General features: G+C 42.2%; 1 protein-coding gene across 2 annotated transcripts in view; it reads right to left on the bottom strand.

Annotated features, from left to right (window-relative positions):
- The window catches only part of ADCY10 (adenylate cyclase 10, soluble), a 101,248-nt gene that overhangs the window by 7,493 nt on the left and 79,002 nt on the right, over positions 1 to 14,753 (bottom strand). For both annotated transcript variants that reach the window (XM_021088594.1, NM_001204392.1), the window contains 5 exons: positions 12,130 to 12,334; positions 11,955 to 12,051; positions 11,081 to 11,196; positions 9,477 to 9,594; positions 6,836 to 7,031 (listed from right to left, as the gene is read on the bottom strand). In XM_021088594.1, coding sequence (XP_020944253.1) covers positions 6,836 to 7,031; positions 9,477 to 9,594; positions 11,081 to 11,196; positions 11,955 to 12,051; positions 12,130 to 12,334 — 732 coding nt within the window. The remainder of the gene's footprint in view (positions 1 to 6,835; positions 7,032 to 9,476; positions 9,595 to 11,080; positions 11,197 to 11,954; positions 12,052 to 12,129; positions 12,335 to 14,753) is intronic.

Raw genomic sequence — 14,753 nt, 5'->3', positions numbered from 1 at the left:
ATCAATTGCATTGGTCTGTAATTTTCTTTTTTTGTGGGATCTTTGACTGGTTTTGGTATCAGGGTAATTGTGGCTTCATAGAATGAGCTTGAGAGTGTTCCTTCCTCTGCAATTTTCTGGAAAAGTTTCAGAAGAAGGGATGTTAACTCTTCTCTGAATGTTTGGTAGAACTTAGCTGAGAAGCCATCAGGTCCTGGACTTTTGTTTTTTTAGAAGTTTTTAAATCACATTTTCAATTTCAGCACTTGTGATCGGTCTATTCATATTTTTTATTTCTTCCTGGTTCAGTGTTGGTAGCTTGTATCTTTGTACAAGAATCTATTTCTTCTAGGTTGTCCATTTTATTGGCCTACAGTTGCTCATAGTAGCCTCTTACGATCTTTTATATTTCTGCAGCATCAGTTGTAATTTCTCCTTTTTCCTTTCTTATTTTATTTTATATATTTATTTATTTTTAGGGCCATACCCACAACATATGGAGATTCCCAGGCTAGGGGTCAAATTGAAGCTGCAGCCACCAGCTTACACCACAGCCACAGCAACACCAGATCCAAGCCGCATCTGCGACCTACACCACAGCTCATGGCAACGACAGATCCTTAACCCACTGAGCAAGGCCAGGGATCCAGACTTGCATCATCATGGATATTAGTCAGATTTGTTTCCACTGGGCCATGATGGGAACTCCTCATTTCTTATTTTATTGATGTGAACCGTCTCCTTTTTTTTCTTGATGAGTCTGGCTAAAGGTCTATCACTTTTGTTGATCTTTTCAAAGAACCAACTTTTGGGAGTTCCCACAGGGGCGGCCCAAGAAATAGCAAAAAAACAAACAAACAAACAAAAAGAACCAACTTTTGGTTTCATTGATCTTCTCAATTGTTTTCTTTGTCACTATGTTATTAATTTCTGCTCTAATCTTTTTTTCTTTTTTTCTTTTTCTTTTTTAGGGCCACACTCATGGCATATGGAAGTTCCCAGGCTAGGGGTTGAATTGGAGGCACAGCTGCCAACTTATGCCACAGCCACAGCAACATGGGATCCAAGCTGCGTCTGTGACCTACACCACAGCTCAGGGCATGCTGGATCCCCAACCCACTGAGCCAGGCCAGGGATCGAACCTGTATCCTCACGGATACTAGTCGGATTGATTTCTGCTGCACTACAATGAGAACTCCCTCTGTTCTAATCTTTATGATTTCTTTCCTTCTACTAATTTTGGGCTTTGTCTGTTCTTCCTTCTCTAGATGTTTAAGGTGTAAGATTAGGTTGTTTACCTGAGTTTTTTCTTCTTTCCTGAGATATGATTGCATTGCTATAAACTTGCCTCTCAGAAGTGGTCACACATTTTCTTTGGATTATTAAAGCAATATAAGTTAATTTTCAAAATTTAGGGAACTATACCTTAATTGAAAAAATGTAAATACTGGAAGGGAGAAAAAAGGAAAAGCAAAACAGACAAACAAATAGACTTTAGGGGGGAAATGATTTTTAAAAATCACTTGTAACCCTAACACCTAAAGAGAAATATTTTTGACATTTGAATACATACTCTCCCACTTTTTTTATTTCTCTGTTGTGGACAGGGAATGTTACCTACAAGAATCAAGCCATTAGCCACTGCAGCCTCCCACCCATGGTGCACCTGAGAAAAAAAGGAAGAATTCTGTGCTTTGGATACTTACTGGTCCTAGAGTGTTAAGATGCAAATCTTGGGAATAATTTCAATGAACCCATATCCTTGGGTCTTCCATATATAGAAAAGCACTAAAATCATTAACTTGACATGTCTGTTATTTGTAATCAGCAGTAATCTTTTGATGTTTTTTCCCAGCAAAAAACTTCAATATATCCTGGCTCCTTCATTGCTTCTTCAGAGAAGTTACTCAAAAGCTTTCTGAGAGGCTGTCCTCTGGGCTAGGGCTATAGTCCTCAGTAAGATCCCTGAAGAAAACTTAATTTGCAACCTTTAGGTTGTGTGTTTTACTTCAGTTGACACTGCCTATCCCTTATTCTCATTCTCTCTCTCTCCCCCATCACAACTGGAATCCTACTAATCACCTATAAGACAACATTTTTTTCCTCATTTAGCATCAAGTTATGAAGAAGATTCTTTTTTTTTTTTCAATGATGTGATTCTTTTACATCATATCTCACAAATTCAAATGCTGACAGAAGCCAGGCAAGTAACTTAAAGAAGAGGCTGAATGTAGGAAGATAAGAAGCAGAGGGGACTATGTCATCCTGAAGCTGGTGTGCCCTGTCACCCCTTGTCAATTCCAGCCAATAGCTGCCCTTTAGGATTGGGTTCTAGGGTCAACACATGCTCCAACTTTTTTTTTTCTTTTTGACTACACCCATGGCACATGGACGTTCCTGGGCAAGGGATCAAACCCATGCCACAGCAGCAACCTGAACTGTAGCAACCTGAACTGGACCCTTAACCTGCTGAGCCACATGGGAACGTCTCCAGTTTTCAGAAGAAGAGTCAGAAATTCAGATTTTTTTTTTTTTTTTTTTTTTGGCCACTTCATGGCATGCAGAAGTTCTCAAGCAGGGATTGAACCCGTACCACAGCAGTGACATTGCCAGATCCTTAACTCACTGAGCTACCAGGGAACTCCAGATTTTTTAATGGGAAAATATCCTAATGTTTAAACATACCATTTGTGGGGAGTTCCTGTCATGGTGTGGCAGAACCGAATCTGACTAGAAACTATGAGGTTGTGGGTTCAATCCCTGGCCTTGCTAAGTGGGTTAAGGATCTAGCATTGCTATGAGCTGTGGTGTTGGTCGCAGACATGGCTGGTATCCCACATTGCTGCTGCTGTGGCATAGGCCAGCAGCTGCAGCTCTGATTAGACCCCTAGCCTGGGAACATATAAGCCGCAGGTGTGGCCCTAAAAAGCAAAACAAAAACAAAAAAACATTTCTGGCTTAACAAATACTTTTCAAGGGCATACAGTTTTTATTTTCCCCTAGATTTTTTTAATGCTATAAACTTGAGATCAACATATTTACAGATTAATTTTTATTTCCTATCTGATTATTTCCTTAGGATAGCTCCTAGGAGGAGAATTAAATAATGTGTACATTTTAAAGATATTTATTAATTTTGCCAGAATGCTCTCCAGAAACTTTATGAGAGTCCTTCAGAGTATGAATGTATCTTTTCTCATGTCTTTGCTAATTTGGTGATCAATAAAACAATGTCTTATTCCTTTATTGCATTTACTTGGTATCATACAAATGGAATTAAAACATTAAGTTTTTCTAATAATTATTGCATGTTTATTTTGTCTCTTAACAATTGATTCAAGAAATTAAACATGGACTATGTGTAATCAAGTGGGACCCTGTGGGGTCTTCCTGGAACAGACCCCTCCCTGTATGTCCTTTGTCTTCCTCTTCTTTGTAGAAAAGCTGTAGTCTCCTAGGCCTCCTCTGAGTCATAAAAGCCTGGCTCAAGAATTAATGATCGAAAGGATGTAAACAGGTAGTGATAAAAATGGCAATTGGGCCAGGAGACCTGGTAACAATTTAAATCAGCCATATGGTAGTCACAGAATCTTTAGTTTCTCCCTGAAGTACCTAGATAACGGTATCTGCTGTACATTTTCTGAGTTGTTTTATAGATATTAGAACCCCAACAAATGGAAGAGGTTAACTACTTGATGTTCATGAGCACGATGATGTTAACCCCTGTGACACTGCCAAGTTATTTCATAGTCAGAGAAATGTGCATGATCTGATCACATACCGTGTGACTCCTCTCCCTCACCTTGCCTTTAAAAACGCTTCCCTGAAACCCATCAGGGAGTTTGGGTCTTCTGAGCATTAGCTGCCCTGGACTCCTTATCTGGTGCCTTAGAGTAAATGCTGCACTTCCTTCACCACAACCCAGTGTCAGCAGATTGGCTTTTCTGCACATGGGTGAGCAGACTCAAGTTTGGTTTGGTAACATGTGTACAAGGCATTGTTTTGTGTACTGTGGGAGATACCACGTTTGATTTTGTGTTCTCTTTGTGCTGTTTTCTTTCTACTCCCCACTTCCACCACTCACTCCCACTCCTGGTCTTCCAGTCTCCACTCCCTTCTGTAACTCAAATCACAGACTCCTTAAGGACAAAGACAGTGTTTTATTCATCTTTGAAAATAGCACCTATTGTGTTTTTAACCTGTACTGTCTTTGGGATAGGTGAGTTTTATCACTTTACTACTCATTAAATAAAGAGGAGCTTTCTTTTAAACATCTGCTAATTTATCTAATGGATTTTTATATATCATGTTGGCCAAAGCTGTGGTGCCCCTTTATTAGAGCTCAATCAATATACATATATTTTTCTTTTTAGGGCTGCACCAGTGGCATATGGAAGCTTCCAGGCTAGGAGCTGAATCAGAGTTGCAGCTGCTGGCCTACACCAGAGCCATAGCAACACGGGATCCAAGCCACATCTGAGACCTACACCACAGCTCACAGCAATGCTGGATCCTTAATTCACTGAGCGAGGCCAGGGATTGAGCCCACATCCTCATACATACTAATCAGATTTGTTTCTGCTGCACCATGAAGGGAACTCCCTCAATCAATATTTAAAAGTGATAATCAACTCTCTTGTCATATGTAATGTGCCTGATATTTCAGAGGAAAAAGAGACTGTTGAAATAAATCATGGGGCCAGATCCAAGCTGCATCTGCAAACTACACCACAGCTCACAGCAATGCCAGGTCCTTAACCCACTGAGTGAGGCCAGGGATCAAACCCACAACCCCATGGTTCCTAGTCAGATTCATTTCTGCTGCGCCACGATGGGAACTCCCAATCATGTTTAAGATGGTAAAAAAAAAATCTACTTTTTTCTGAACAACATTAAGTTAAGCATATTTTTAAATCCTCTGTAAGTAATTTTCTTAAAGAAAGACATTTGCTTTATCAAATTATATGGAATAAATTACATAATATAATTACATAGGTCATATGGAATACATAATAATTATATAAGACAAAATAATGTCTTCTATCATCAATTTCAACATCCTGAGTGAGAGCCAGTAGAATGTTTTATGAATCAGATATAAATACATGTTTGTTGTAAAAAAGTACATACCTCCAAGCAGTGATGACCATGAACCTGTGTGTTTAGTGATTTAGTCACCTGTTGTGAACAAATTCCAAGAAGAGATGCTGAGGCTGAGCGTGGTATGAGAGTGGTAGGGAGCGAGCTCTCAAATGGGCAAATCTAAGACTTCTAACCAAGAGGAATGGAAAAGACCCAGCCCAAAACAATGCCTCAGAGGATTAAATGAGCAACTATACCTCACTGGTCCTGTGATGCCTTATTTTGAAACACTTTTACATCTCTGAAACAGGGATGTACCTTAAAATTGTCAGCATCTGGATTCTGCCAGATGTTGTTTGAAAAACCTGAAGGAACTTGGAAGCAGGTTCTTCCCTAGATCATGAGAACACAGTTCAGCCAACACTTGATTTTAGCCTTGCAAGAGCATGAGCAGAGAATCCAGCCAAGCCCGTCCAACTTCTGACCTGCTAAGCTGGGAAATAAGAAGTGGGGTCTTTTAAGCTGTTAAAGTTGTGGTACTTGGAGACGCAGTGATAGAAAATAAATACACCTGCATTCAGGTTTTGTTTGTTTGTTTTTGTTTTGTTTTGTTTACTTTTTAGGGCCACACCCATGGCATATGGAGGTTCCCAGGCTAGGGGTTGAATTGGAGCTGAGGCTGCTGGCCTGCACCACAGCCACAGCAACACAGGATCCGAGCCACGTCTGCAACCTACACCACAGCTCATGGCAACGCCAGATACTTAACCCCCTGAATAAGGCCAGGAATCAAATCCGCAACCTCATGGTTCCTAGTCGGATTCATTTCCACTGCACCACAACGGGAACTCCCTGCATTCAGTTTTTAAGAGAACAAGGTGAACAGGTGTTAAGATGACCCCAGAGGTTCAGCCCTTCATTCTCTTAGGGAGCTTGCCCCATGCTGGGCTGTAAACTCTGGGAGGCAGGTACCAGGTTTAATTTGCTCACTCTTGTACCCCAGCACCTAGTACCAGGTGCCTACTATATATCAGATGAATATTTAAAATTTCTACACACAACGGTTTATCTACCAAGATGTTTACCACAGCAAGAGCAGTAAAGTACTACAGAGAAGTCCTATCTCAGAATAATTTGGTAACATCATCTAATAGCAAATCTATAAGATAAAACACTAGGATTCCTTTTAGTGGTGTAGAAAACAATTTAATGACAGGGAGATACTCATAAATATATCTCATTTAGCAGCAAGTTTTTAAAATGGAAATGCATGCACACACATGGAAGAAAACTTGAAAAGTAAGGTCTCAGTATGTATAAAGTGGTTATCTCTGAGTAGTAAGGTTATGGGCAATTTACACTCTAACTTTGCGGAGGGAGTTGCCTTCAAAAACTTATACTATATTGGAGTTCCCGTCATGGCGCAGTGGTTAACGAATCCGACTAGGAACCATGAGGTTGCGGGTTCGGTACCTGCCCTTGCTCAGTGGGTTGACGATCTGGCGTTGCCGTGAGCTGTGGTGTAGGTTGCAGACGCGGCTCGGATCCCGCGTTGCTGTGGCTCTGGCATAGGCCGGTGGCTACAGCTCCGATTCGACCCCTAGCCTGGAAACTTCCATATGCCGCGGGAGCGGCCCAAAGAAATAGCAAAAAAAAAAACTTATGCTATAAACACCTCATTTCTGTGATCAGAGAAAATATTTATCACAGGAGGTAGAGAAAGCCTATAAAATGGATTTTTTATATTTCCTGGAAATGAGAGAATAGGCCTTACCTTGAGGAGCTCGACTCCACTGTCCTGAGCCGTCTCTGATTGTTCTTCAATTTGCTTTTGAAGGTAGAGAACTTGCCCTTCCATGTACCTACTCATGCCTATGTAGTAAAGAGCTGTCGGAGTTCTTCTTGACATCAGGTTTTTGGCTTTATTGGAAAATATGTGAAAGGTGTCCCACTCCTGAAGTCTGGCATACCTGCACCACCAAAGGAGAAAAACAGAGGTCAATGTCCCCCTTGGAAGGGGCTGCTTTCCTGAAATGGGTCTCTCTGAGAGGAGTCACTCCCAGTGCCCTGGGGCCTTGGGAAGCCTACTACGTTCAGGGAAAATTATGTGATTCATTCCGGGACAGAATAGATTTCCTTGATGATTTGAAATGAATAGAATTGAGGGGAACACTTGGGCAGTATTAGCCTCCACTTAACAATGTGGACTCTAAGAAATGAAGCAGGATCAGGCCCTTGGAGCTATAAACTGGGGGGCTTAAAGAAACTGCTCAATTTTGTCAGTATGACCCCAGTGCTCCTTAGAACTGCAAGCTCTCTGGTCCCACCCAGATCTACTGCATCAGACAGACTCCAGGGATGGGGCCAGGAATCTTACTTAGTTAACAAACTCTCCAGGTGACTCCTATGCCCACAGAGTGTGAGCAGTATTGGCCTAGGCTACAGCTGTTGGAAGTAAAACTTTTCAGGTGAGATAAAAAATAAGAAATTAGGGTGATTTTTGCACTTTGGATTCCTTGAACTCTAACTCGCATGGGCAGGACAAGTTCATTTGACTTAGAAATTTAATTTCTTTAGACTTTAACTGGCAAGGGTAAATGATTTTTGGATTTTAACTTCTCCCAACGAATTTTATAATAAGAGGAGATTCCTATTCAAGTTTGCTCTAGTTTGTGACACTTTATACAGGAAGGTCTTCATATTGTCATTTAATCTTAGCACAAAATCTCTCAATATTGGACAACATGGCTGCATATATAATTTAAGATGGGAAGTAGAATAGGGAATGATTTTCAGTCAACATGGCTGCATATATAATTTAAGATGGGAAGTAGAATAGGGAATGAATGTGGAAGTAATTTAGTTGATGTTCTGCAGCCTTACTGTTGATCGACTTCCTTGGAGCTAAGGCCATAGCTGTGGGCTTACTGAGTTAAAAATGATACGGGTTAAAGAGATTAAGCCTCAGGCTTAATGGGGAACACAAAGACTGCTTCTTCCATCCTCCAGCAGTTTTCTTCCACGTAAGGTAGAACCACTGGAGCAGAGCTCCTTTCTTTCCTGGCCTCAGTCACTCCTCCAGTGGACTTGGTTGGTGGTGACTTTGGGAGAGGAATTAGGCAGGTGTAGCTCTCTGTCAACTTGAGAGCCAGTGAGACCCACAGGGAGCATGGTGCTGTCTCCCTCAGTGGGGTGGGGAGTGGCGTGGAGTTTTCTAGAACTGTCTGCTGCTGGGGGGTAAGTCTTAGTCCTGAAGTTCAACATTAGGAAGCTCTCTTGCTACCTGCAGATATAAGTCATATACTCCAACATCGGCTCTATCCTAGTAGCAATGATTATGATTAGATCTTGGGGGTGGGGAGGGGGCAGGCAGTGCTATTTATTAGTCTCCTTCAAACCCCAACACTTCACAGAAACAAGTGCTCTTGTCTTATTCATATCTGTATCACCACAACATGCTAAGTATGCAGTAAATGCTTGTTGCATCAAACACAACTGAGATGGCATTACTTTCCGTTGAGGGGGATGAACCCAAAGTGTGTCTTTCAGCACAAATTTTCTCTGTCACCTTCAGTCTGTCTCAGGTATAAACTTTTTGTATCCTGCTGAATAGCATTGAGAACTATGTCTAGATACTCATGTTGCAACAGAAGAAAGGGTGGGGGAAAAATGTAATTGTAATGTATACATGTAAGGATAACCTGACCCCCTTGCTGTACAGTGGGAAAATAAAAAAAAATATTAAAAAAATAAATAAACTTTTTGTGCGTTTTTTTTTTTTTTTTTTTTTAGGGCAGTACCTGAGGCATACAGAAGTTCCCAGCCTAGGGGTCGAATCAGAGCTGCAGCTGCCGGCCTACGCCACAGCCACAGCAATGCCAGATCTGAGCCGTGTCTGTGACCTACACCAGAGCTCACAACGCTGCCAGATCCATAACCCATTGAGTGAAGTTCCCATTGTGGCACAGCGGAAATGAATCTGACTAGGAACCATGAGGTTGTGGGTTTGATCCCTGGCCTCACTCAGTGGGCTAAGGATCTGGTGTTGCCATGAGCTGTCGTGTAGGCCACAGACTCGGTCCAGATCCCACATTGCTGCGGCTGTGGTGTAGGCCAGTGGCCTCAGCTCCCATTGGATCCCTAGCCTGGGAATGACCATATGACACAGGTGTGGCCCTACAAAGCAAAACAAAACAAAACAAAACAAAAAAACTGAACCATAACCCACTAAGTGAGGCCAGTGATCGAACCTGCATCCTCATGGTTACTAGTCGGGTTCATTACCTCTATGCCACAACAGGAACTCCCTCAGGTATAAACTTAAAGTACTTTTCTTTTTTGTAAATCTCATAGAACTCTTTCAAGATTAAACATTTTCAAATTTGGGAATTCAGTGATGTGCAGTATATTGTTACCAGATGGCTGTACACGAGTAAAGTCCCAGGAGCATTCCACTTTGGAACTTGAGGATTTTGTTGTCTTCATTTTGGTATATGAAATCCAAACATTCATCAAATGACCTATAAACAAAGCCTAAAACAGAGAGAAAGAGTATGGAGTTCTCATGTGGTGCAGTGGGTTAAGGATCCCTCATTGTCATGGAAGCAGCTTGGGTGGCTGCTATGGAGTGGGTTTGATCCCTGGCCCAGGAACTTCCACATGCCCCAGGCACAGCCAAACAAACAAATACCAGAGAGAAAGAGGAGAAGCTAGTGGATAGGGGGCTGGGGGTGGAGTGGGAGGTGGTTGTCATCTTTTGGCCTACTAGCTCCCAGAAGTATTTCCCACTGTGGGGACAGGCCTCACCCCCTGAGTATTTTATGAATCCAAGGGTCTCACAGATCACAACAACCAGGTGACTGCACTGCCCTGTGTTTTCTGAGTCCCTGCTTTTGTGGAAGGTTATGCATATATGATACAAGTTCATAGTCTCAACTAGGCAGGAGTGGGCTCAACCCTTCCTGCTTGAGCCCAGGGAACCAGCCTCAGTGCAGCCTGGGAATTAACCTACCCATTCAGACTTCCCTTGTTGGCAGCAATATCTGCATCCCCTTTAAAAATATGAGTGGGAAATAAAACAAACAAAGGTAAATGGTTGGAGGAAAAATAAAATACAATAAAATAAAAATATGCATGGGAAAAAGAATGCCCAGGTTGGCTTCTCTGATTTAATATGTACGCTGAGGCCTGAATACCTGGTGTAACCTGAGGTTAAGGAAAGAGCTTGTTTTCCAAATCACCAATAGCTACCAGTGCCCAGAACCCTCACTTGTAGCAGCAATATCCTTCATTTTATTTTATTTAATTATTTATTTATTTTATGGCCACATCTGCAGCATATGGAAGTTCCTGGGCCAGGGACTGAATCCAAGCCACAGCTGCAACCCACGCCGCAGCTACAGCAATGCCAGATCCGTTAACCCACTGTGCTGGGTCTGGGACAGAACCCACACCTCTGCAGCAACTCAAGCTGCTGCAGTCAGATTCTTAACCCAAAGCACCAAGGCAGGAACTCCCCAGTACTTCACTTTAAAGCATGAAGTCTCTAAGTCTATCCTGCTAGAAATGAAATACTCTAGTAAAAGGCACATAGTAAAACACTGTCAGCACTATCACTTGTGTGTAAAATGATCTGACATTTTAACTGGCAGCTTAAATTCTAAATTCTCTCCTTCTGGTCCCTTAAAATCCGTATACCTTCTAGATGGCTCTTCAGCTCCTAACTCTAGGCTCTCCCCTTCCCTGTCCTGTCTGACTTTCTAGCCAGAAACCCAATGGCCTCAAAATCTTAGCACTAACAGCTGCCAAACCCTACCAACGCAATGTCATACCCCTAGCTTCTTTTTCTTTTTTTGGGGGGGGGCACACTCATGGCATGTGGAAGTTCCCAGGCCAGGGATCAAACACACACCACAGCAGCGTCCCAAGCCATAGCAGTGAAAATGCTAGATCCTTAATCCACTGAGCCACTGGGGAACTCCTATCCCCAGTTTCTTATATATTCCAAGGCCATGCTCACCAGAATAAAGCATGATGTCCAGGCAGATAAAATAGAAAAATGCCTTGCTGAAGATGTGCTCTTCTGCTATGGAGAGATCCCACAGCCACCCCAGCACCTGGATCAATTGCTTGTTTCTATGGCAAAGAGAAGGTGGTAGGATTTAAAAGTGGTAGAGAGGAGAGATGGACGTTCAGTCCTGGACTCAGTCTGCCCAGTAATTCAGGACCAGATACAATCCTGCTTTTTTTTTTTTTTTTTTCTTTTTTCTTTTTATGACTACACCTGTGGCATATGGAAGTTCCTGGGCTAGGGGTCAAATTGGAGCTACAGCTCCTGGCCTGAGCCACAGCCACAGTAATGCCGAATCCTTAGTCCTCTGAGCAAGGCCAGGGATTGAACCTGCATCCTCATGGACACCCACAACAGGAATTCCCATATACAATCCTTAAACAGACTTCAAACCCATTCTGAAATCTCAAGTCAGCTCTTTGTTCAAACTGTTCTTTCATGGACCTATCAGGGTGGCTGGAATGAGGTCATGTTGGCTGGGGCCTCTGGTCCTGGTTGCCAGAATCTAAGCATTTGCCTCCCTATGCGACTATTCCCTTTCTGCCACCTGGCAGTGATGGAAGCCTGATTCCCACAGTGGGGGTGGGGGGTGATGGTCTGATGCTCCTTCAGTCACTGGCCAGAGCAACCAGGTTAGGGAAGATGCCAGTGAAGGAATCCTATGAAAGAGCAGTGGTATCCAAAGGATGATGATTGGGAGTTACATCTGCTCCCAGTAAACCCTCCTCCCTTCCCTATCCTATGGCCAAGGTAAAGGAAACCTGGACGTTCCATTAATATGGCTTTCTTTCCCTAATTTTGGAAAATGTCTTGAGATAAATACCTGCTTTTCAAGAAGAGGGATTTACAGAGCCAGCAGAGGACCAGACAGTGTTTGTTGGGATTCCGAAGCAATGACCACATCTTGTGGGCTCGCGAGCCTGGGAAGAAAGTAATTCCAGAATATTCTCAGGCATTACTTGTATCTGCATATCCTTTCTTGACCAGCCAGCCCTTACCTAAGTCAATGGCCAAGTCCAAGTAACCCATTAGCAGCTTGATGTAGCCAAGCTTATCTGCCACGTAGGTCGTGATCTCAATACTCTCGAGTTTCAGGGGGAGGTTGAAAATCTTCTCCATGGCCATGACCTCGTATTTGAACCACACGCCCTGGTAGCCGGCCAGATGGTGGTACAGTGAATAGTCCAGGTAGGCCTTAACGATCTGAAATGGCAGCAGTGGAGGGGAGAAGGAGAGACAGTGCAAGGCTGGGATGGAACCCAAAGCAGAAAGCCCAGTGTATCACATAATGCCTGCCAGTAAACATGGATTTATTAAGCTTGGGAGTGGAGCTGGACATTTGGCTACATGATGGGATAGACACAGAAACTAAGTTTCTATGATCTCTTTTTTTTTGGCAGCACCCACAGCATGCAGAGGTTCCTGGGTTAGGGACCGAACTTACATCGCAGCAGCAACCAGAGCCACTACAGTGACCATGCAGATCATTAACCTGCTGAGTCACAAGAGAGCTCCCCTCTGCCACCTATTTAATGCATGATCCAAGACAAGGTCAAGGGCTTGCTCGTCCACACAAAGTCCTTAAACAAAATATAAGAATTTTAATTTTTGTGAAAAATAAAAGTAATAACTCATATATGTGGATATATGACTGTTTATCAAAAAGCCTAGAAGGATTCACTCCAAACTTTAAAAAGCAGTTACCTATTTGTTGCGGTTGGAGGAGAGATTTGAGGGAGAAGAGGGAGTTTTTATTTAATGCATTTCTGTGATGTTTAATTTGTTATAACAAGCATCTTAACTTTTGTTATTTAACAATAAAGGGGAGTTCCCGTCGTGGCGCAGTGGTTAACGGGTCCGACTAGGAACCATGAGGTTGCGGGTTCGGTCCCTGCCCTTGCTCAGTGGGTTAACGATCTGGCGTTGCCGTGAGCTGTGGTGTAGGTTGCAGACTCGGCTCAGATCCCGCGTTGCTGTGGCTCTGGCGTAGGCCGGTGGCTACAGCTCCAATTCAACCCCTAGCCTGGGAACCTCCATATGCCGCGGGAGCGGCCCAAGAAATAGCAACAACAACAACAACAAAAAAGACAAAAGACAAAAGACAAAAAAAAAAAAAAAAAAAAAAAAAAAAAAAACAATAAAGGAAGTTTGGTTTAATTTGCTTTGAAAAAAATGTAAGGACTATCCTACTGTATAGCACAGGAAACTATATCTAGTCACTTGTGATGGAACTTGATGGAGGATAATGTGAGAAGAAGAATGTGTGTGTGTGTGTGTGTATGACTGGGTCACTTTGCTGTAGAGCAGAAATTGACAGAACATTGTAAATCAACTATAATAGAAAAAATAAAAAATCTTCAAAAAATTAAAAAAATGTAAGGACTAGTTCTAAACTTAATTGGAAGATTTAAGAGAAGTTGGCTAATCTTCAAACAACCCTTTAGAATGATAAAGGTGCTTCAAGATATACATACTTGGAGAAGGGTGAAGAGAAAATATTTCCTGCTAGAGACAGAGTTTATTATCAAAAAGAAAAAAACAAAAAATACCACCACCACCAACACTGAAAACCTGCCCTCCACTGCAAACCCAGAATACATAAAACTGCTTTGAAAAGTACAAATAGAAGAAATAGAGAATCCCTAATGGTAGAATGATGGGGGAGGCATTTTGGAGAAGGGGACTTTTTTTCTTGAAATTCCTCAAATCACACAAAATAACCAGTCCAAAAATTCTGTGTCATAGGCAGTTTTGTGGGTGCTTGTTAAACCACAAAATCATTCTTAGGGAATTCCTTCATTCTTTGTTTAGAACGTGTTTCAAATAGTCTCCAGAAGGGGAGAAATAGTGGTGGAAGAGGGGATTGTCAAGCAAATGAAAAAGCAAAGCTGTATAAAGCCTAGTTCTTCCTAGATTTGGACCAAGAGAACTGAGTCCATCTGCTTCCCTTTACAGAGAAAATATAAAGCTCGGAGGTTATGTGATTTGCTCGTGGTCACACCAGAGATAGATGGAGTCCTGGAAATTCCTCTCTTGGCAATTATTCTGGTTCTTTCTCTTATCCTACATGGAGCACCTCATCTGCTTTTGAACACCCCTTCTTCTGCCTTCTGTCACAGCCATTGTGTTAACAAGCATCTTTTGATTCACTTTCCAATACTGTTTTTCCACTTCTGTTTTTCCAATTCTATTTTAGCCTCCCCTGCCCCTGACTCCACCAGCTTTTTAGGAGATAGCCCCAAGAGTGAAGAAGTAAAGCATTTCATTCAATAAATATTTGTTGAGAACCTACTACGTGCCAAACACCATCCTAGGAACTCAGGGTGTGACAAGATCAAAGCTAGTTTCATAACGTCAAGGGATTATATGTGTCAGGAAAAATAGTGAAAGACCTTGAAATGAGCCCAAACCAAAAAACTCAGTGGGTGTCCATCTAGCTCACTCATCAGGGTTATCTCTGCCTTTCACTATTTTTGAGCTACTTTACAATTCTGTAGGCAATAAAAAGTTGATAATAATGTAAATGATTCTTTTTCATAGAAATGTAAATGTTTGGTGGGATACAAGTAATTCAGTGATTCTTGCCCTTGTGACTAGAGTACTTTTGCATGCATTAATAATT

Source organism: Sus scrofa, chromosome 4, assembly GCF_000003025.6.
Source record: "Sus scrofa isolate TJ Tabasco breed Duroc chromosome 4, Sscrofa11.1, whole genome shotgun sequence".
Taxonomy (NCBI): Eukaryota; Metazoa; Chordata; class Mammalia; order Artiodactyla; family Suidae; genus Sus; species Sus scrofa.
Note: the sequence above shows the minus strand (reverse complement) of the source record. Positions and strands in the feature narration are given on the sequence as shown.